A 24,346-nucleotide genomic window follows, 5' to 3' on the forward strand; every position below is an offset into this window, starting at 1 on the left:
CTTCCATTTTGGCACAACTTTATTCCAGTGGGAATGAGCTCGTGAGAAGATTATTTTAGTTTATTTTATTTTTAGTACACAGTAGAAAAGGTCACGACTCACGAGCTGAGAGATTACAAGAGAGACTCCTCAATATTCTGTTCTTTTATTTTAAAAGAAAGATTTCTCGATATCTCCGACAATATGGAATTTTCTCATTTATCCAAAACAATTAGCAAAATTTACTTTTCATAAGATATATTTGATTTCCTTTATTTTTTGAGGTTTGGACTAATTATTAAATGAGTTTGCTTCCTATTTTATAATACAGAATAGAAAGTTCGCAAGAAATATTATTTACATGAATATATGAGTTCATATATAAATATTATATTTAGATATGCTTATAAATGGATTTAATCTCAATATGTTGATAAAAAATTTAAAAATATATAAAAATTATTTTGCAGAGCATTTTAAGAGTATTTTAACTTTAAAAAACCATTAAATTTATATCATATCCACTGGCTTTAATCCGTTTTAGATATTGTTCTCACTTCTAGATATGAGGCAATTTGGTAAAATCTAATGTCATTAATCACTTGTTTTAATATTTTATGATTATGGGGTTTTTTTTTTTCTAGCTTTTTTTATTATTATTAATATGAGTATTTAGATCAATTTACACACATCTCGATTAATCTCACAAACTCTAAAATTAATAATTATATAAATTTTTAATAATTATTATATTAGCAGTAACTTTGCTTTAACTTAATATCAGTTTCTTGTAGAAAGGGAGGAGGTTTTCTTGTCAGCTAATACGAGACTTAATGAAACATTTTTTGTTTTTGGTTTGTTGAAAATAACCCCCATTTATCCTACAAGCCACCATCATCATAACCCAACTTTTGCCTGTGTATTTATATATATATATATATATATGAAACCATAATAATATTTAGAGTTGGGATTTGATTGATTAGAGCCTTAATTGCTTCATTATCACTCTGCTTTTTCAATAGTAGAAGAGACAAACCTAACACTTAATAAAACCCAAATCATCGTCGAGAAGTCTTGCTCGATCAGTAGTACTTTTTGAAAACAATGGAATGAAAACAAAATTGGCAACGTGTAAGTTCCACTAAAGACACAATTCTTTGTTTATCTAATCATTCACCAAACTATTAAAAGAAGCTAAATATCTCTGCAAAAAACAGTCTTGATGCGTATTCAAAAACATTATTTACTTGAATATTGTGATGATGATTTTATCTTTTCACCAGAAACATTTAACATTGATTTTTAAAGAAATTAAAGTTTTTCCGTAGAATTTATTACTTATTATTAAATTAATTGAGTAAAAATATATCTTTTTATTTTTTAATCACACAATGAAACAATTAAAATATCTTTGAATGCAAAAAAATAAAAATAAAAACTATCATTAAAGGATATTTTTGTATTATGATATCAGGTTAAGAGATATTTTACCAAATAAAAACATAATAAAAAAAATTAAAAGCATAATGAAAAGTATAAGACACCCTTAAAAGCAAAAAACTTATAACTAGTGTCAATGAGCATTTTCATATTTTTATAATGGTTTTTTGTTATTATTAAGTCTACTTAAGAGTAATTTAATATTTGAACATATATAGAATAATACAAAAAAAAAATGGGGTGCTTGTTGCACGCTCACTTGCAAACAGAAGGTGTGTGTAATGCCTCCCAATGTCTAAAAATATCATTTTGTCATGTTGTTGGACACGTCGCCACATCTTCTTCTTGGTGGAGCGGCGCATGTCGATGGTGGTTGTCTGATTTGTCACTAATATGCCTTTTTTCCCGTTCTTTTCTCTCCTCCTCAAAAATAACAATTTAGCCCTTTTTGTCGTTGGTACTTCAATTTTAGTACTTTTTCTTTTGATTTTTAATTTTCTTTTCTTGGTTTTTTAGTAGAAGTTTTATTGGTTTTGAATTTCCTCCTTCCATCCCAATTTGATATATATTATTTTTTTTTTAATTTGGCCCTCATTCTTTTGATTATTTGTTTGGGCCTTTTGTTAAATTGATTTTTCTTTTCAATTCCACTCTTCAATAAAAAATTTTGGTTTGTAATTTCAATTTTAATTCTCATTCTTTTTATTTATTTTTTGTTTCTTTTGTTAAATTAATTTTTCTTTTTAATTTCACCCTTCAATCAAAAATAAAATTTATTTTGTATTTGAATTTTGATCCCTATTTTTTTAACTATCAATTTTTGTTTTAGATTCTTCTATGTAATTAATATTTGTTTTTTTAAGTTAATCCTTTAATATTTAATTGGTTGAGAATTTAATTTTGTAATTTTTTTAGATAGTGTTTTTGATGTAATATTCGGGGTTATGAATTTAAAAAGTTAATGCAAGTTGACATTATTTTTTTAAATTATTTTCCTTTTATTTTCTTTTCAGTCTTGTGATTTTTTACGTTTTTGTTTTTGTATTATCTTGATCTTCTAATCTAAGTTTTAAGTTTGACAAATTAATTTAAATTGATTCACTTTTATTATACTTTAATTACAAGTTTGTCCTTTGCAAAAACAATAGCACTGTTTCATGACGAAGATGTGATTCCCAAATTTATTTATTCTTTTAGATATAGAATTAAGGGCATGCTTATGAGGAGATATTTTCTTAGTTTTCTGTACAGAGAAATATTGAATTTCCTTGGTGGGTCACCTCACTATTGTCCTTATATATATATATATATATATATATATATATATATATATATATGATAGGACCGCAAGATTTATAATTTATTTCTTTTGGAAGAACATGGAGGTGGTGTTTTATGCCTATCCTCCCACCTTATCAATTGTCACCTTTCCTGATTCTTGAATCTCGTTCCTCTTCTATAATTAACTTTAAATTTGATTAAAAAGACTCTCATACGGGATTTTTTTTCATGACGAGTAATTAAAGGTTAAGAAATCAAATTAAAGTAAGGCTATTAATCCCTGTTCCACACGGCTCATTTTGCAGTGTTTTTGGAGAGCATTTGGTGCAAAAAAAAAAAAGAAAACATATATATGAATTTTATATATGAATAATGGTTGGTTTAAATGGAGAGAAGTTTGTTTTTCTTCAACAGGGTTTGAGTAAGCTCCGTTTGTTTGCAGGAAAGTGATTTCCTTTTGGAAAGTGAATTCCGGAAAAAATAAATTTCTGGAAAGTGAATTCCGAGAAAGTATTTTCCGATTTGGTAGTGTTATGGAAAATGAACTGGAAAACACTTTCCAGTGTTTGGTTATGTTATGGAAAATGAACTGGAAAATAATTTATTAATGAATTAATTTTTTTTTCAAGTTTATCTAATATATATAAAATATTTAATCACTTACAATTGTCATAACCCAATTTTGACCTTTTTTATTTTTATTATTTAAAAAAAAATGATGAAAAATAAAAATAAAATAAATGAAGGATGAATTAAAATTTGGGTTAAGGGCAACATGATTGGAAGTTTAAAGATTTAATTAAACTTTTGACTAGTTTAATTAATTAAATCAAGGGTTTAATTGGAAATTGATTTAATTAAATTTTAGATTATTTTAAGTAATGAAATCAAGAGTTTAATTGAAAAATTAAGGACTTAATTAAACTTTGATTTAATCAAAAACCCAAGACTTAAATAAAATAAATCAAGAGAACCGGCTTCATCTTCATCTTCAGGAGCAGCAGACCACACCTTTGCATTTTAATTCGCTGCTACAGTAGCAGTGAATTATAATTTGCTGCTACAGTAACAGTGAAACTGTAGCAGTGAGTTATAATTCGTTGCATTTTAATTCACTGCTACAGTAGTAGTGAATTATAATTTGCTGCTACAGTAGCAGTGAATTATAATTCACTTGCTATTGTAGCAAGTGAATAATAATTCATTGGGCAGGCGTGCGCTACGCACGCCAAAAGGAAAGTATTTTCCTTTCTTTAACCGAAGAAAAACTCTTTCATTTCTCAAAGCAGTGATTTTATGTTGACTGGAATTAAGTTTCCGTTGACTTACTGTTTCGGCTTGTTACCAAACATGGGAAAGTAAGGAAAACAAATTCCAGGAATTCGTTTTTCTTGAAACAAACAGAGCATAAATCTTATGTATGGAGTATATTATCGATGAAAGAGCTTTAAATTTTAATAAGTTGACCCGACTCGATGAAATTAATTGGAATCTAGTGGGTTTTCAGATATTAAAATTTAGATAATAATATATATATATATATATATATATATATATATATATATATATAAAATTATATATTGTGGTGTGCTAAATTGAGATTTCTCTTGACCTATATGAAAAGTTACGATTGGGCTCCTTCCATGCTGCAAAATAAAACATCAAGATGATCTCCAACGCTAGACAAGAGGCTCGGAGCGAACAATAAAATAGTTGTTGGTATCCTTAATAACACAGTGATTTTTTGGTTCACCTTCCTTCCATCATGCTAAAAAAAAAATGGAGAATTGGCATTAATGTATCCCAATAAATTACAGGAATGGATGCGATAATCATGCATAATCCTAGATTTAAAACTTGATAATTAAAGTACTCGCGAACCATTATATTTATACAAGCCCTTTACTTTTCAAATAATTCAATGTAATCCCTATGTCGAAAAATATAATTATTTGTTGACATTTGGATTGTTGATTTTGAAAACTTCTTTTCTTAAAAAATTAAATTTTTACTTTAAAAAACCCAAAAATCATTACTATAAATTCAAACAATCACTATATGATCTTCCAGGAACCACCCACCAAAGTTGGAACCTTCGTGGGAAGGTTGTCGATGCGCGAAAAGAGGTTCGTTCAGCTAGCTAAACGAAAACCTTCTTTCACTTGCTTTTCGTGAGAGAAGTGGATGCAGCATATGATCGTGAAAACATTCAATACGTATGATAACCATAAGATCTGGCACTCGCTACATCAGAATTCTCAGAAATTGAACGGTTTTCATATTTGTTGTTACCAGCACCACCCTGCTCTTTCCTCCACTTCGATTTCCTCAGATGGTGTCCAACCAACTTAACCCCAAGATAAACGAAAGCTGTTCCTAAAGTACCAGCGAGAACGGAAAGTAGAGCCTCAAATGTCCAATCAATCCCATGACTATCTGGCATAATCACCCGTATTGCTGCAATGTAAGCGGCGGCCATGAATGACACTGCCACCCACATGCCCTTGTGAGCAGCCACCAAGAGCTTCATTAGCGGCTTTCTTCGGAAGGGGATGATGCTAACTAGAACTATTACAATGCATAAGGATGTGAACAAGGCAATGTTGTTGGTGATTGAAAACACCTTAAAAGCTGATGTCCTGCCTGCTATTGATTTTCCTTTCAATGGCCCATCCTGGTAGACACCACCTGGAGGATTGATGCCTGCTGTAAAAGTCACCGTAACAATCATAATAGCGACTACTGTGAGTGTGTTCCTTGCATTCTGTAGTGCCTCCGTGTATGCCTTGTGTTGCTTCCTATGATGGCGCTTGTGAACTTTCATTAGCTTTTTCCTGCGTATTATGCTTTCATGCCTGTAAAGTGAGGAGCCTTTTGTTTCGTCTGACAAGTATTCTGATTCAGATAGATCATTATTATTGTTAACTTGAAGCTGAAGAGGTTCACCTCTTGCATCGGTTCTCGTGATTAATTCGGGCATGCTCTTTGTGATTGGGATGTTTTCCGCAGCATGTGCTTGAGAAAGTTGGTGTCTTTCAGATCCACAACCAAGCTCCAGCTGCAGGTCAAATTCTCGCTCTAGTGCATCTCTGGGGCTTTCAGATTTTTGTGACCAAAAAGGACCAGCACCTAATTTTCCACCAGCTTTCTTCAACATGTCTCTAAGATCCTGGATTTCTAAACTGCTTCCAGCATGGTTGAGGATGTCAAGCGCTGTATATCCTATATTGTTTCGATGATTGATGTCCACTTTTCTTTCATTGATGATACTGCCTGCTAACTGGAATGAGCTCACACAAATTACATTATACTATACCAATCATCAGAGGGCAGGGGGTGTACATCATACTATAATGATGCATAATTAAAGTTTGTGCTTCTATTGTGCCCAGAAAGAACACAAAGAGAGAGAGAGAGAGAGAGAGAGAGAGAGAGAGAGAGAGAGATCCATACATGATAGAGTCCTCCGGAGATTGCAATGTGCAGAATGGTGTTGCCAAATTGATCTGGTTGTTGGAATAGCTTGGTATCACCGAACACACGTTCCAAGCACATGAAGGCACTGTGGGCATTGAATCTTACGAGAAGATGAAATACGTTGTCTCCATCGGTTGTGAGACAATCAAATGATGTGGGAGCCATAGCTAGAAATTCTTCAAGGATTGTGCCATTGCCATGAATTGCTGCCAAGTGCAATGGTTTGAAACCCTTGTTATTATATATCAGAGTAAGGTCCAAGTCATGCCTTAGAAGTAATTTTGTTATCTCCAAGTGACCATTTTTACAAGCATAGTGCAGAGGATTACATCCGTCACTGTCAATCTTCTGAGCCATTATTGGGCACGCTCGTAATATCATCTTCACTATATCTGCATCAGTACACCCGTGATCGATTATTACATAAATTGAACATGATACAGCTTATCTGTATAAAATGAAAAGAAGAAGAAGAAGAAGAAGCTTGAACAGTAACCAACCAATTTCAAAGTACTAGTAATTAAGCGTGTTAATTAGTAGGTAAATATGCTTATTTATTGACGAGCGAAATAGGCACGTAACTGTATGGCCTTTTGATGCAGCCACATGCAGAGATGTCAGACCAAGAGGATTATCATATTCTAACCTCAGAAACAATGGCTGATTCAACAAAACCTTGGCTACCTTGAGACTCCCATTACTGCAAGCGATGAGTAATGGAGACTGATTTTTCATGTTAAACTTGCTGGCCACCCATGGACTTGTCTGTAATAGCAGCAATGCAATCTTTGATTTTCCTTCGCGACAGGCTTCATGCAGAGGAGTCTCCAGCATCTTGTTCTCAGCTTCTACCATGTTTGGCCGCAACTTAATGATTTCCATCACCAAGTCAACCAATCCAAACTTTGAAGCAAGGTGAAGCACTGTGTCAGAGGCAGTACTGGTTCTTTGGTCAAGAATTGCTTCATTTTGTAGAACTAAACTGATAAATGCATGAATATCATTGGATAAAACTGCTCTGTAAAGTGCTGGATCCATCTCCTTGAGCTTGTAATTTTCTTAGAGAAACCAAAATACTGCACTTACAGGAAATATTATTCGGTGCAAGAATACCTTTGGGAAAAAATGACAGTAATTAAATAAACAAGTACTGAGGAAAAGGTCAACGTGGAAAGAAACAACCAAGAAAGTGAGGGAACGAGTCTTGTTCCCTTTATGTTCCCACTTTTCCAGAGGGACGTTGACTTTGTCAACCTTACCAGTTTCCTCGACACATCTGCCATCTTCCCAGAATCTTCTTCAAGGAAGATATGTTGAAAAATGCAGCCTATAGTAAAAAAAAAAAAAAAAAAAATGTATAGTTCCTCGAAGCTCTAAAATTACTTACGGTCGGGAAACTGAAAAGTCGTGAATAAATTTTATAAACAATTAATATATATCTCATATGAAAAATAACAAAAAGAAAATTGTTAAATAGGAACTAAAACCGACATAGGTAATGAAAATTAAACCAAATACAATTCTAAAACCTAACTAGCTAGGAAAGAATTAAAAAAAAAAAACTCCCAAACAATTGTTGAATAAAAAATTATGTTTGTTTTATTCAAAAAATTATTTGACTTGGATTATAAAGAAGGGTGAATTTTCCTATTTTGGGAATGGTTTCGTTCAAAAGAAATGCTGTATTTTTTATATTTTTTTATGTAATTAGGTGTAATTATATTTTGACAAACCTAAATAATAGTGAGACCGTGTAAAAAATACATTACTTTACATGTATACAACTATTGAAATATTTAAAATTATTTTGAAATTTCAGGTTATTTCATTGACACATGAGCATTTAATCACATGTGTTATGCTGGAAGTGTTCTTTGAACTTGATGAAAAATGCAACATTATGTTGGGTGATCTTTCTCAAAGACCTATTGAAAATAGAGATAAAGTTCTTATTAAACTAAAGAACAATGAGCATAAATTTATTTCAGTAGTTTATTATATACTAGATATAAAGAATTATATTTAGTGTTCAGGATAATTTCTTGAAAAGGGATTTGCAATACAAATGAGGGATAAAAATCTCAGCATATTTGATGAATAAGGAGTGATTATTACTTCTATAAAAATAACAAAAAATAAAATGTTTTCACTAAATCTAAACATCTATCAATCAAAGTGTTTTAAGACAAAAGTAAGTAATGTTTCAACTCTTTGGCATCTTTGATATGAGTGGTTAAATCTTCAAAGATTTAATGATGTTAGAGAAGAATAAGATGGTTACTAGAATGACAAAGTTAGATCATACAAATAGATTATGTGAGATATATGTCATTGGAAAGCAATATATAAAGTATTTTCTAAGGAGAAGTTCAATAGCAGCACAACCTCTTGATTTGATGCACTCGGATGTATACTGTCTCATTAAACCTACTTCAATTAGAAGCAACACGTATTTTCTTACCTTTATAGATGATTACAATGGCAAAACATGAGTGTATGTATTAAAGTAAAAGAAGAAAGTAATGAATAGATCTAAGAAATTCAATTTTTATAAAAAACAAAGTGGATGTAAGTTAAATGATTAAGAGTAAAATGGGGTAAAAAAATACATATCATATGGATTTGATGAGTATTGTACAGAAAATGACATATAAAATCAATCAACTATAACTCAAACACCTCAACAAAATGGAGTGTTTGAAAGGAAAAATATAATCATTCCTAGTATAGTTAAGTTTATGTTAAAAAAAATAAAGTATCCTAAAGAATTTTGTGGACATGCAGTAGTTTATGTTATTTACTTGTTGAGCATGTTTCTTATGAAAAGACTTTAGAAGATCACACTAAAAAAAGCATGAGTCTTAACTAAAAAAAGAATTTTGTGGACATGCAGTAGTTTATGTTATTTACTTGTTGAGCATGTTTCTTATGAAAAGACTTTAGAAGATCACACTAAAAAAAACATGAAGTCTTAACTAAAAAAAGAATTTTGTGGACATGCAGTAGTTTATGTTATTTACTTGTTGAGCATGTTTCTTATGAAAAGACTTTAGAAGATCACACTAAAAAAAACATGAAGTCTTAAGAAACCCTGTTAATCCTCTGAGGATTTTTTGGTAGTGTAGCGTATGCCAAAATCCAAGAAGAGAAGAGAATCAAACTTAAATAAAAAAGGCATAAGTGTATTCTACTGGGGTATGATGATAATTCATGTAGTTATAATCTATATAATCCAATTATTAAGATGGTGGTAATGTTAAAAGATGTGTATTTTAATGAAGAGCAAATGTAGGACTGGAATATTAAAGATCAACCACAACAACTTATTATAGAAGAAGAACAAATACAAAGGAATAAAGAAGAATTCTAGATAGCACCATCATCACCTCCTCAGGCTAGTAGTTCAGCTGGTTCTTCAAAATCAGTTACAAGATATATAAGAAAAACATAAAAGAGATATATCATGCCATAGAAAGAATTAATCTTGATGATGCTAGTATGTTTTATTCGTTTACAAGTGATGATTCTATTACATTTGAAGAAACTTCTTAAGAAGCTAAATGGAAAAAGCACTGAATGAGGAGTCAATGCTATTAACAAAAATAGTACATGAAAGCTAACAACAGTTCTTGAACGACACAAAATAATAAAAGTAAAATGGATCTTCAAAATTAAAAGAAATGCAAAAGAAAAAAGTTAAAAAATAAAAAGCTAGATTGGCAACAAAAAGGCGACAAACTATATAATACGATTAATTATAAAAAAATCTTTTTTGCTCCAGTTGTAATAATGGAAATTATGAGATTGTTGATCTCATTGGAAGCACACAAAAAATAAAGATTGTACAAGATAGATGTTAAGTTTGTTTTTCTCAAAGAAAATCTTGAAGATGGAGTTTATATAGAGCAAACACCTGGATCTGTTATTGAAGAAGAAGAAGAAAAATGTGCAAGCTAAAGAAAACTCTTTATGGCCAAATTAAACAAGCATTAAGAGCATAAAACTATAAAAATGATTATTATTTTACAGAAGATGCTTTTGTTAGATGCCTTTTTAAGTATGCTTTTTATGTGAAGAATAACTCATAAGGAAGTATGATGTTTATTTATTTATATATGGATGAATTAATTTTTACAGGTGATGATTTCATCATAATTGAAGCATTCAAGTAGTCTATGGTGAAGAAATTTGAAATGACAGACTTAGGTCTTATGGCCTACTTTCTAGGCATTAAAGTGAAACAATTTAACAATGGAATTTTTCTTTCATAAACTAAGTATGCTGCATATATCTTGAATAAATTTGATATATAAGATTTTCAACATGTAGATACACTAGTTCAGTGTTGAATTAAGCTAATAAGAAAAAAAAAAAAAAAATAAGCATTAATGAATCTAACTTATTACAAAAGCCTTAAAGGGTATTTATGATATTTAATATATATTAGACCTAATATTTTATTTGGAGTTGGATTGGTTAGCAGGTTCATTGAGAATCCAAGGAATTCACATTTGAATGCATAAAAAAGAATTCTGTATTTTATCAAACGATCCTTCAATCATTATTTATTTTATTAATCTTCATAAAATTTGAATATAAATGGTTATAACGAAAATGACTAGGATGAAAATCTTGAAGATAAGAAGAGCATAACTGGTTTTGTGTTTAATTTGGGAGAAGTTGTTTGTACTTGGTCTTCCAAGAAACAACCTATTGTTGCATTATCAATATGTGAAGTAGAGTACATTGTTATATCTTTTTTTATGTATATCATGCAGTATGGTTAAGAAAAAGTACTGGAAGAATTACAATAAAAGTAGTAAGAAACAACAAAAATTTATGTTGATAACAAGTTTACAATTGCATTAGCAAAAACTAAAGTTCATCATTAATGATCAAAGCACAATGATACTTTTTTCCCTTTCATAAAAGAGCATGTGAAAGAAAATGAACTGGAGTTGATCTATGTTAGAATAAGTAGTAGATATTTTTGCAAAACCACTTAAAGCAAAAGTGTTTTGGAACTTGTAGAAAAAGCTTGGAGTTATGATGTTTGAAGAAACAAGTTTAAAAGGGAAAAATATTGAATGTTAAAATTATTTTATGCAAAACAAAGAATAAGAAGTTAGAGCTATAATAATTTAGTCAAGTATATTATTTAAGTTCTTTGATATTTTTGAAAAATATTAATAAATATCATAACAATAATTATAGATTTTTGTAACTCTCACTATCATGTAATTGTAAGAGAAACATTTTGTTTCTAGTTCCAGTGATTTTGTTTCCAATAGTAGGATTTATTGACCCATTAATGTAAATCACCAATCCAAAAGGTTCTTACTTCTTCTAAAGTTGTTGGTTGTTGGTTCCTTTCTGGTGATGTTATTGTTGTCATTATTTTACTGAGTTCCTCTACTTTTATTGTCTTTAATTCCCATTGATCAATTAACTACTTCTTAACACAAGTAGTTCCATGATTTGTTCTAATTTTAGGCTTTATGCATTCTTCCTTCATTGTTTCATTATCTTTTTTCTTTCCTTGAAAGTCCAAAGGCTACTATTCTTATTGTTTCCAACTCCCATTATATTCACCTCCTTTGAGGTTCATCTTGGCTTCAAGTTAACTAATTTGGGATCATTCATTGCATAAAAAATTTTCTTATAAGATGATTTGTGCTTTATTTTTTATACTTGTAATCTAAGAGAGCAAATCTATTTCTTATTAATTATTTCATAAGGAACCAACTTCGAACATCTATCTTACCTTTTACTAACAACATATTTTGAAGTTACTTCAACTATAAGAAAGCTCTTCCTCTTAATCTGTTCTCTGTCAATTATCTTATCTTCTTCTTTGATAATTTTAAATATTCTATCACTTTATCATGATTAGTAAATTGATCCATGAATTTTTCGACAACCAAATCTCCATTGAAAGTTGTAACATAAATCTTCAAATAAAATTCATTCACCTTGTATGAACATCTTTCATTCTTGGTCCTTCCATAATAGGTAAATATTTACAACCTTCGTTAATCTTATCCTTTATGTTTTGTCACCTTGCTATTTAAGAAAGTTGAACAAAAGATAACTGATAGTAACTTATTTGTTTATATGCCTTATATAAAATATATTTGTAATCACCCATTACAAACTTCAAAATTAATAATTCTCACAAAATTTTCTATGATGAAATTTTAGACATACCAATATAAATTTTATCATCTCTTGAATATCATACCATCAATCTTCAATATTATAAGTAAGTTTATGTCTTGTTAGAAATACCTTCTTATAATTAGGAATTTTTTTAGTAGAAAGCATGCTTCCAATTCTCATAGTTATCTAATAAAGGAATTTCATCCTAATACAAAACTTGTCTATGAAAAAAGTTAACCGTGAGTTCAGTCCTTAATGCTTTGCCTAATATAAACACCACTCTTTATATAGTCATGTTTGCCTTGGGATAAGTCTTTAAACACATTTATCTTATTGTCATGATATCTGTGTGTGCCTCTTTTTAATAGCTGACTCAATTGATCAAATATTTATAATATGATTCTCTATGTTGCCTTTTGAGCCATCGTTTGCTCTAAATGGCCTCTATGATTACATCATAAAGTGTTATGATGTTATCAACATCTTCATCTGTTAAACAAACCAATCTATTTTGATACTAATCGATGCAACGTATAGTGATAAAAAAAAACTATGGTTTTTCAAACTCTAAAATTTTTATAACTCTAAACTATAAAGAAAAAAAATTGAAACTAAAAAGTTTTGAATAACTTTTATGAATAATCAATCTCTTTAACCAAAACAAAAAACAACACCTAAACCCGAGTGATGAAAGTGAAACAAAAAAAATCTAAAACCTAACTAGAAAAGAAATCCTAAAATATCTGGGAAAAATTAACATTTTTGAACAACATATTCTAAGCAAAATTTGGATTTTTTTTCTTCGAACTTGGATGGTAATACTATAAGGAACAAGGGATTTAGAACATGCTAGCCAAATTTAAATCCAATACAATAACTGGATCAAAAGCTATACATGTTATTGTAAAAGAAAACCCTTTTAGCTCGTTCAAACTTTTTCTTGGACTTAAGGCTCTTTGATTTGTTTCTTGTGTCCTCTCCTAATCATGATACTTGTTTGCACCTCCCTTGCAAGTTGATCAAACCAAACAAATTTATGCATTAGGGTTCTTCACATTGCCTCTTACGCCCTTATAATATTTTAGACGACTTCCACTTCTGCGTCATGGGGTAGCATGATGTTGCTAATATTGTCTTCATCCATCAAACAAATGTACTAATCTGCTCTAATATCAATAGACACAATGTATCGTGATAAGAAACCAAGATTCCTCGAGCCCTAAAATTTACAGCCTTAAACTATTAAGAAAGAAATTATAAATTAAAAAGTTATGAATAAAATTAATGAATAATTAATCACAGGAAAAAGAACTCTTAATGAAACCTATACCAAACAAAATTCTAAAACCTAACGATGGAGGAAAGAAATCCTAAAATAACTAAGATAAAAAATGTTCCCGAATATTTTCTAGGCAAAATTTAGGCACGTTTTGGAACTAAAATGAGATTCTCTTGATTATATTCTAGGAAATATGACCTTTAAAACGTGCTGGTAATGATCTAATAGTTGGATTAAAATCCATGCCCGTTTTCTTTAGAAAAATCATTAAACATATTCTTACTTTTTTTTTGTACTTGTTGATACATACCACACAGTGTTAGGAAAGGGATTAATTTATTTTTATTTAACCCCCTTTTTTTGGGGGTGTGATTCAACGTTATTATATTAGTCCAAAGAGCAAGAAACCATTTTGTCAGCACCATTTACTGTTAATACTGGGAAAAGGATGTTTCTTGGTTTGTGTCTGCACTCTAGAGCCAGCGATCTCATGGCCGTAAAAGCTAGCGTATTGCAGTCAAGCATGGATGCCAAAAGTAATGTTCAATTTTCCACTTAACCTTGAAACTAATAAGATGCATGAAATTCAATAACAACAGAATGTCCTGAAAATAATCAAAGTACAGCTCCTAGCATATTAAATCCAACATTTGTCCAATATGCAATGAATGAATCAAAAGACAAACGCTCAAACACATGATTACAACAGCTGAAATCATATATTAAAGCAAGAAAACCAACCTATAGATAATAATAATAATAACTGAGAAGGAAATTAAATAGGTTATGGTAAAGACCATAACAAGGCAATCAATGTGCCCATAAGAAGCGTTGACAATGAGCCAAGTGTCACTGAGGCAAACACTCCTGAACTTGGTTGCGGGGACGGTGCTAGCTGTCCAGCTGGTGGAGTTGCAGTAAGAGGAGAATGGCGGTGCAGACCCATCACTTCAATTAGCAAGCGCTGGCCACGCATGCAGTGATCTGGGGTTCCGCTGATGTAGTAGAAAGGCCCTGGCCTGTCAAGCTTGAACACGCCATGGCCATTGTTGAAGGCAACGGTAGGTTTGCTACCGTCACAGTGATAGTAACCCCACTTGTCTACTTCAATGACTGAATCATTCTTATACTCGAAGGCTGCAAAGAAGGAAACAACGAACCTATCAGAAATCTGACAATTTAAAAGCTGCTGGCTTCGCGCACAAAAAGAAAACTTTGTTTTAGCTGGTACTCGTTTTCTTGCAGGGACACCTGTGGTCATAAATCTTTCCTTGCTGGTTTCAGAAATATGACATTTACATAGGACACAACCATTTTTCCATGTTTGCTTTCATAAGCAAGTAGAGCAACAGCATCTTCTTTCTTTTACATTGCAAGACTGAGTATACTGTCTTTGTTTTATCCCCTCGATAACCACTAACCTAAAAAAGAGGCAACATAAAGAAGTTGCATGGTGTTCCCATTTGTATCAATAGTTTAACTAACTCAACTTTATGCATCATTTGCAGCGAACAAAAATTGAAAGAAACTTTATAATTCCATAAACGTTATCATTAACATTGCATATAATTGTTTTATAAACTGCATTCTACCATATATGCATCGATAAACTGAAAACGGTTGCCCACTTTGTGAAGTGTTTTATAACCAGAGAACATGTTGCGAGGGAGGGAGATAGCGTGGCAGATTTTTTAGCTAAGGAGAGTTTAGGGAGAGATGATGCTTTCATTGCTTGGTTGTAAATTTTCACTCTTTTACTTGCTTCTGTCAGAAACAAGCTGCCAGAGCTTTTAATATATATATATTCTCGTCATTCATCAAAAACAAAACTTGGTTGTAGAAGTAGAAAAAAAAAACCATAAGGAAAATATATACCCAAAATTAATCTAGCTAAAAGGTGATGAGCTAACTGTAATAAACTCACAGAGAGAATCTCCAACATGGAATCTGTTCCTTGAAGCCCACTGAGTGTACACGGCAGAGCTGTTCTGTCCAGGTTCTTGCCATCCAAACTCATCCCCAACTTTGAACACCTTTTCTGCATTTCCCAAACCAGTAGCAATGACAAAAAAAGTGCAAAAGAAAACCGAAAGAGATGCCATTTTAGTGATCTTCATTGTTCTCTGTGTATCTGGCTAGATAGAGAGATATATGACCAAAAGTTAGCTTGCTATGATATGATGGACGTGGGTTCCTGCTTGTATATATAGCTGGATTGTTGCGAGTAGTAGTGGGTAGTTAATTTTAACTCGAAACGTGGGGGTTTTTTGTGGTTCCATTAATTAAGTAATGGATCATTATGGGGATCATCGTGAGTGGATTTGTGACCGTTATGATTTGAAGAAATCCAGAATTCATTGACTCTTTCAAAACATGACTTGCTGGGAGTTTTGACAGCAACTTCTTCCAATTTAATAATATCATAATAAACATTAATTTAAATCCTTCTATCGTGTAAATAAGTAGAGTGGAATGAATTGAAATTAAAGTTCGTGGCCACTTCTGCTATTAATTACCGACGCAAACAAGTTGATCGAGCTCATATGTGAAGGTGTCCTTTCTTTTTGATTGATCCACAAGCTAATATATATATATACCTCTTACTTTTCAATTAAAAGAAAAACACAATTAATACAACTAGTAGAGGTGATTACCAAAAAAAAACGTCACTGTTTTGAGAAATCATAGCTTGTTTGAACTTCATAGAGTGTCTAATTATTTATAGATTTTTTGTTTTATTTATTTTAATAACTAAAAGATCTTGAAGCATAGAAATAATAAAATTATTATCCATGATTTAAAATTATAATAACATTATTTATAATTTTATAAACATAAATTCTGTTTTAGATATTTCATCAAGGGCATTCCTTGGATAGCATCGGCAATATTCTTATGAAACGAAAAATCAGGTCTTTTTTCTCAAGATATGCATACAAGGCGACGGAGGAGCTCGTTTCCTTTCAGAAAATACTTGAATCATACAATGGTGTCCCATCTTGCATGATCCACCCATCGTGGAAGAACCTTCAGTGCATTAATTTGCTACAATTACATTTATCCTAAGCTTGAGTTCTTGACAGAGCTGACTCATATCCAAATTAAAGACTCGTATTCCTGGTCAATGTGAACTCTCTTTTTACAATCGCCGTCTTTGTTGGTCTCTTTCTTACAACCCTAAATCAGCACAGCCTCGAAAAACTCATTTTGGCAATGTTATTACATTACATCTATGCATCTCGACAATTTAATTTGATATAATTCATGTTTTCAATTAAATTAAATAAGAGTTGATTTGTTATCATCTGGTCAACATATATAAAACATCAAGTCATTATTTGATCAATCCAATCAAAAATTTGTTTAATCTTTTTTAATAAATTTTCTTTTTAAAACAATGTTATTTTAATATTTTTTATATTAAAATAAAGTTGTTTTGGATTAACTCGAGTTAACTTAAATTAATTTGCCAAACCAATAACTTAGGCCATAAACCAACCAAATTTATTAATTTTACCTTTTAAAATTTATTTTTTTTTAACTTAAGGGATAATTATAAGAAACCTTGTATAATTTAGTTATTTTTCATTTTTTATTTATTTTAAAAAAAATTATAGTTTACAACTCAAAATTTATAATTTCATATCACTTTACATTATTATGCGAATGCTAAAAATATCAATAAAAAAAAGACATTATATTCTATCTAATAACCAAAGAATCCTTATAATGTTAAAATTATAAAATAACAGAATTATCATAAAAAACAAAGCCAGCCTCTCCACTATGACATCTTTTTAAAAAATTTCATCAAATAATTTCTCTACTCATATTTTATTTATTGTAAGTCATTGATCCAATATTAGAAATGTTTCTATCTCCTTACCGGTTGATTGACAGAAAGTCTCAAGTCTTCCACAATCCACTTGGCTCTCATGTTTTCCTCCAGATGTCTCCACAACTTTTCTTATCTCGTATGCAGGCACAGAAATGCCTTTTCGTCTCAATGCTTGTAAGCCTTCGATCCACACCAACCACCAAATCTTTTTGGGTGCACCAAATTTTCCAAACCCTAAATTTCTAGAGTGATTAGACAATTCAATCTTTAAAATTCCTTAATTTATTCAACTTAGTTTAAGCATTGCACCTGTTTCTAGTAACCCCAAAACTCTCCACCTCATCTCCTTCTGGATAACATTGCATCACAAGCTTCTCCGGTAATCAAATCAATAGGATCTACATTCATAAAATCATTATTTTTTATTCAGAAATATATTAAAATAATATATTTTTTATTTTTTAAAAAATTATTTTTAACATTAACACATTAAAATAATCTAAAAACACCCAAAAAAAATTAATTTGAAATAAAAAAAAATAAAAAAAAAAAATTGTTTTAAAAACACTTTTAAACACAAAAACAAACAGGACCACGTAATGTAATTTCCATAGATAGCATAACAGATTTTAGATATAAAGGCAATTTAATTACAGGGAGATATATTATCTTTTAATTGAAACAAATAACAGATGAAGGGAAAGAAGGGAAGGGAGTGAAGGAAAGAAGAAAATGGAAGGGGTTGTAAGAAAAAAACTATCATGTACACATTGTGTTTGTGTTATATTATATATTAGGATAAATTTATTTTTTTATTTATATGAATTTTTTAATTGATTAGTGATGTAAAGTGTAATTTTCTAAAAAATGAGGGCAAAGTGAAAAAAAAATTACTAAACTGTAGGATATTTTTTGTAATTATTTTCTTATTTAATTATAAAATAATAATAAAAAAATTCACAAAAAAAAAAAAAAACATTAACCGATCATGTTTAAGCATCTTTGTAAAGAGATTTAAGAACAATAAATTTGAGTAAATTATATAAAGGAAAAGATACTTTGACCCTATTGCAATTTAAATATTTTTCACTTTGCTTCTATTCTTTTATATATTACAGTTGATAACATGAAATTTATAAATTTATAATACTTTGCATATCCTCCCTCATGTATATTAAAAAATAATCAATAAAAAAAATTAAAATATTTATAAGATTGTCATTATAAAGAGCTTTCATATTAAATATTATAACTTTATCTTTAAATTTGTTTTTTTTTTTTTAAAAAAAAAACCATAGCGAACGCCCTCAACCTTCTCCTCTGCAATCTAGCTACCCAAACCCGACAAACCAAACAATAACATATATAGCAGTATAGAAACCATTTTTTTTTTTTTATTTCTTGCACAAATCTAACGAAGCAGTGTCTCATGGTACAAAAAATCTTCCAAAAACACGCTGTGAAAACGACCAAAAGAAAAGGGCCCCAAGATTGGAGCCCTTGAATTGCCTGCGAGAAGGATGCTGTCAAAGAAAAGCAGAAAGGGTAAGGGAAAGGGATGGCGTAGATTCTTGAACACAATCAATTATTAGACACGTGAAATTATGAATTAAGAGGTGGATTTTGGTAAACTAACAAAATATAATGGGCAGGCACCAGAATATCAAGATCAAAATCAGATTTGGTTCTGTAATCCTCCATGTTAGATTGACTCAGGCAAGGTGATTGGGACACGTGCTGGATGAATTTGGAGGTGTTTATGTTGAAGGAACAAAACATAATAGAAATTCTCTATGTTTGATTGACTCAGGCAACGTCATTGGGACTGGGTTAATCAGACTAGTCATTTTGATGTCCAAATTGATATGGCTCTAGAGACCTGAGGATTTCAAAATAATCATAGGGCTTGTTCTTGGTCAAAATTGCAAGTGCACGAATACGAGTAATAAATTGATATTTTTTTTTGTTTTGGTGAAAATATCTTTTATTATTTACAATGTAGTTTTTAATAAGAAAAAAAAATCAAAGGTAACTGAAATAAATATTCTCAAATATGTCAATAATTTCAATTAATGAGTGAAACAATATATTTTTGGAATTAAAATGTTTACTTAAAATATAAACATGAAATCTCTAATCTTATTTTAAAAGTATAGAATACTTAAATAATTTTTAAAATGATATTGTAATAATTAATTTAAAACAAATATTTTAAATTTTAAAAAAACGTTTTCTAGGTCTTAAAGATCAGGACTACTATATATATATATATATATTGAGTGATGTTCAATGCCATCTGCTCAGTGCATACATAAATTACAGTGGACAACGCGTTGTTGCCTGAAATAATTTTTCGGCGACCTACAGTTACGTATTTTATTATAAAATATGGAAAAATTGAATAATAAGAAATATTAAAAAATTGTCTCAATATTTTATAAGTGATGAAGTCAAAATAATTAATATGATAAAATCATGTAAAAAAAAACTATTAAAAAGTATATAAAAAAAATTGATATTATGTAAAACAAATCTATAATAGTACTAAAAAACTACAAAAAAATTAAATAATAATTTAAATATCATTTTAAATATAAAAATAATTAAAAAAAAATAATAATAAAAAAACCATACACGTAATCCTATGAGATTGGTCCCCTTCCACCTAGCCTAAAAAAAAAAAAAGTCTTAAGACACATGGGCCTAACCTAGCTGTTTTTTATTATTTAAGGATGTACAACATTTCATCCATCTTTCTATTAAAATAATGCAAGGAGAATAAAATATTAATACATAAAATATTGCAAATTTTTTTTTTTTTAAAAGTTTGGTGATCATTCTAAAAAATTAAAAAAAAATGACATGCATCAACCGTTAATGTACACTGTTTGAATTATTATTATTATTATTATTATTATGGATAATTATTCAAACAGGATAACTTGTTGCGTTTTTTTAATGGAAAGGTGACCACATTTTATATACACTGTGGGAGCCCAGAAATTAATTCATGTCGTCACTTTAAATCTTGTTTAGTTAAATACTAATAAGTTGACTCGCGCGTTGTTGGTGATCGATCTAATTTTTTTTAACGCCTCAACTTGTTTTTTGACATGAAGAAAAAAAATAATTGTATTTGAACGAAAAAATTATATATATATATATATATATTTTATAAAATAAATTAAAAATAATATGCATTAATAAATATATATAAAAAAAGTTGTTAATGCTACACTACGGTAAAATTTAAAGTTCATTTTCATTGTAGTATAAAAATATGCCAATATTTCTTGTGTGTTTCAATATATCATTATTTTTTTAATTGAGGAATGTAAAGATGCTCTCTATGCTAAATAAAATAAATTGAAGAATGCATGAATCAATAAAATAAAAAAGAGGTGTTAATGTTAATTAAATACTAAAAACAAAAGACTAATACTATCCATAAAATAAAAAGATAAATAAGTTTTAAAAATTTAATCCCAACTTTTCTTTCTAATTTGTACTTTTATTATCACATTCTTACAAAAAAATAAATAATTTTTACTTTTATAAAAACATAATGCAAATACAATTTTTATATCAAATATAAAAAAATAAAAATAAATTAGAATATTCTCTTTGAAACATATATAAATAAAAAAAGTTAACTAAACAATTTAAAAAATAAGAGAAAAGGGTATTAATTTAAATGTGAACAAAAAAATAAACTAATACAAAGTAAAAAATATATAAGAAGAAGAAGGTATTAATTAAAATAAATAAATAATAATAATAATAAAAGTGGTTAGTGTCTGGCTATGGAGATGGAAGTTATATAAGAAGAAGAAGGTATTAATTAAAAAAAATAAAATAATAACAATTTTTATTACAGCCATCACATGATTTCTTAAGAAGCTATGGAGATGGAAGTTATACTTTAAATGCTCTGTTGTGAACTACTATTAATCAGACTGTTGCTGCTGCATGGTCTCTGTGCTTGTGTGTGGAAGTGTGGTCCTAAATCCTAGTGCTCTCAGTGCCAAGTGTGCAGTATTTTAGTTTTCTTGGAGGAATTTTGGACAAATCACCCTCTCACCCTATAATGTTCTCTTAATAAATGTGCTTACGATCTTGGCATATTTTTTTGTAGGGTAATAGCCTTATGAGAGCACTCAATGTGGCAGCGTTTACGATATGCCTCTACTGATGGAAGACATTGCAAGCCATTCAATCCACTACTAGGGGAAACATATGAGGCCGATTATCCTGATAAAGGCATTCGCTTTATCTCTGAGAAGGTGTCTCTGTCACTGCTAGAAGCACCATAAGCAATTGTTATTCTTTATTTATACATGTCTAATATGACATGCCTTTTTATGGTTGCTTCTGAACAGAAAAATATTATGTAATTGAAAGCGTATTTGCACACATTTACACATTGTCAGTAAGTAGCAAATGCCACTACTGATTTTTAACATATCAATGTGGCTCATCTTGAAACAGGTTAGTCATCACCCAATGGTTGTTGCCTGCCATTGTGAGGGTCGAGGCTGGAGATTTTGGGGTGAAAGTGATTTAAAAAGTAAATTTTGGGGTCGTTCAATTCAACTTGATCCTGTTGGCACCTTAACACTAGAGTTTGATGATGGAGTAAGGTTTGTTTCGGCATTTTACAGCCCTTACCATTCTCTATAAGATTCCTGCTAAGCTGTCTTTCTCTTATCAGGTGACAACATCCATTTACAACCTCATTTTAGGGAAACTATACTGTGATCATTATGGTACAATGAAGATACAGGGGAATCAGAAATACTCCTGCAATCTAAAATTCAAAGAGCAGTCACTCATTGACAGGAATCCCCACCAGGTTCCAATATCCCCATTTCCATATTTTTCATCAAAGTAAATGATCCATCTTGAATTGCATTTTAATAAAGCAACTAATGTGTAGTCATTGTACTACTGAAGCACTTGACTGCTTGAAAGAATAGTGACGCTAGTGTTCCTGGATTATATTGGGAGTTTCTATCCTCGTAGATTTATTAGAAAATATCTCTTTTTCTAAAAATTTATTTTTCCAGGTCCACTTAAGGTTTTCATCATGCTGTATAATATTTCGCTTATGTTTTGTCTCAAAGGTCTCTTTTGCTTTTTAAGTTTGTTAAACTTGTATCCTACAGGCTAAGCTCAGGTTTTTTGTTGTAATAATAGTTTGATTCCTGGCTTATTCTTTTCTGCTGGTTGTATAGTCAAATTTGTATAGCCGTGCACATTACTTTAGAGGTTCTGCCCTTTCATGCAACAATTTCCAACACATTTTTTTTGATGATATCAAGCTTGCTTGGTGAAAAATCATTTGACCATTAGCTTGTCACCCATAAGACGATCAATATTTGTCTGTTGATGTTTTCCCTCATATCAGGTTCTCATTGCATTATCTCATTTTGTGAATGAATCATGATTAGGCATTACCATTAATTGCAGCAGTACTATTTGTTCTCTAGGTACTAGGTGGTGTTCAAGATAAGAATGGTAAAACAGTGGCAAGTTTATTTGGCAAATGGGATGATAGCATGCACTATAAAATTAATGGTGATTCAAGGAATGCAAACGGATCAGAGCCCCATTTGCTCTGGAAGCGGAGCAAACCATCAAAGCATCTGACCAGATATAATCTAACACGCTTTGCTATAACTCTGAATGAGCTCACACCGGAGCTTAAGGTTGGTGAAAGATTTGAATATGATAAAATATCTTTCTTTACAAGAAATGCCATGTCTCGCTGCTCCTCTGCAGTAGAGAACAAGGTATCCATTCGTAGCTGCTGACATTAAATTTATACGCAGGAGAAACTGCCATCAACAGACTCCAGGCTGAGACCTGATCAGAGATGCTCAGAAAATGGAGAGTATACAAAGGCCAATGAAGAGAAGTTACGACTAGAGCAGAGGCAACAACAGGTACGTACATGCATCAAGGAGTGATCTTGCTGTATTTACACCAATGCATTTGTACACACACTTGCACGACACTTCTACTGACTACTGTTTATGAAATGTAGTAAATTAGAGGGTAATAAGAATTCTTTTCAACAATCACAGGCACGGAACATGCAAGAGAGAGGCTGGAAGCCTCGGTGGTTTGTGAAGGAGAAAGGTGGTGAAACTTATAGCTATATTGGAGGTTACTGGGAAGCCAAGGAAAGGGGCAACTGGGAATCATGTCCTGATATCTTTGGCCAAGTATCCACTGATCAAAATTTTGACTAGCGGCATAATCTGCACCTTTCTTTTATTTTGATTTACACCATTCTTTATTTCCTCTTTCCTGAATATATTCAAAGAGAAGAATAAATTTGTTTCAAAGGAAAAAAGAAAAAAAAAATTGTTTCCAGAAGTAGTGCAAGAATCAACTGACATTTACAGTATACAACAACAATGTAATGATGGTTCTGCATACCCTAGAAATACATCTAGTTCTTGTCGGAGTCTGGATCGAAATATTTAGCTCATCTAGGATGAGAGTTTAATTTTTATATTATCATTTTGGATTTTAATGTCGAGACAGAGAAGGAAATTTTCGATGAATTTATTCGTTTGAATGCGAACCTGAAGAAGAAAAAAAGGCTTAGGCCTAGGTTTTTAGTTGTGGTTGTAGTTATGATCGTAAAAGTATTTGATAATATATGTTGTTAAAATGATTTCATGTTAATTTCAAATCTCAAAAACTTGGTTTTAGGAATTTTATAAAATGATTAGAAGAAAAAAAAAACTCTTAAGAACTTAAAGAAATAAAAGTTCTTTTTTTAGTCAAATGTGCTCTTAGTTTCCAGGTGCTAAGTTTGGTTGGTCACTTTATAGATCATATTAGAGATGGATTTTGTTGTTTTTTAAAATATTTTTTAT

General features: G+C 30.4%; 3 protein-coding genes across 3 annotated transcripts; 1 reads left to right on the plus strand and 2 right to left on the minus strand.

Annotated features, from left to right (window-relative positions):
- Positions 1–4,609: 4,609 nt before the first annotated feature.
- Positions 4,610–7,107, minus strand: LOC118047604 (uncharacterized). The gene is made up of 3 exons (XM_035056941.2): positions 6,804–7,107; positions 6,157–6,572; positions 4,610–5,983 (listed from the first exon to the last, which is right to left on the minus strand). Exons 1-3 carry the CDS (start codon positions 7,060–7,062, stop codon positions 4,913–4,915), a joined length of 1,746 nt encoding a protein of 581 aa, XP_034912832.2. The 5' UTR covers positions 7,063–7,107; the 3' UTR covers positions 4,610–4,912.
- A 7,295-nt stretch (positions 7,108–14,402) lies between these two features.
- Positions 14,403–15,735, minus strand: LOC118047608 (early nodulin-like protein 7). The gene is made up of 2 exons (XM_035056944.1): positions 15,543–15,735; positions 14,403–14,755 (listed from the first exon to the last, which is right to left on the minus strand). The coding sequence occupies exons 1-2, from the start codon at positions 15,733–15,735 to the stop codon at positions 14,403–14,405; spliced, it is 546 nt and encodes a 181-aa protein (XP_034912835.1).
- A 6,360-nt stretch (positions 15,736–22,095) lies between these two features.
- LOC118047603 (oxysterol-binding protein-related protein 1B) lies at positions 22,096–24,028 on the plus strand. Its single transcript, XM_073407193.1, has 4 exons — positions 22,096–22,308; positions 22,946–23,164; positions 23,288–23,401; positions 23,543–24,028. The coding sequence occupies exons 1-4, from the start codon at positions 22,228–22,230 to the stop codon at positions 23,708–23,710; spliced, it is 582 nt and encodes a 193-aa protein (XP_073263294.1). The 5' UTR covers positions 22,096–22,227; the 3' UTR covers positions 23,711–24,028.
- The last annotated feature ends 318 nt before the right edge of the window (positions 24,029–24,346 follow it).

The sequence above is a fragment of the Populus alba genome, chromosome 1 (assembly GCF_005239225.2).
Source record: "Populus alba chromosome 1, ASM523922v2, whole genome shotgun sequence".
In the NCBI taxonomy this organism is placed as follows: Eukaryota; Viridiplantae; Streptophyta; class Magnoliopsida; order Malpighiales; family Salicaceae; genus Populus; species Populus alba.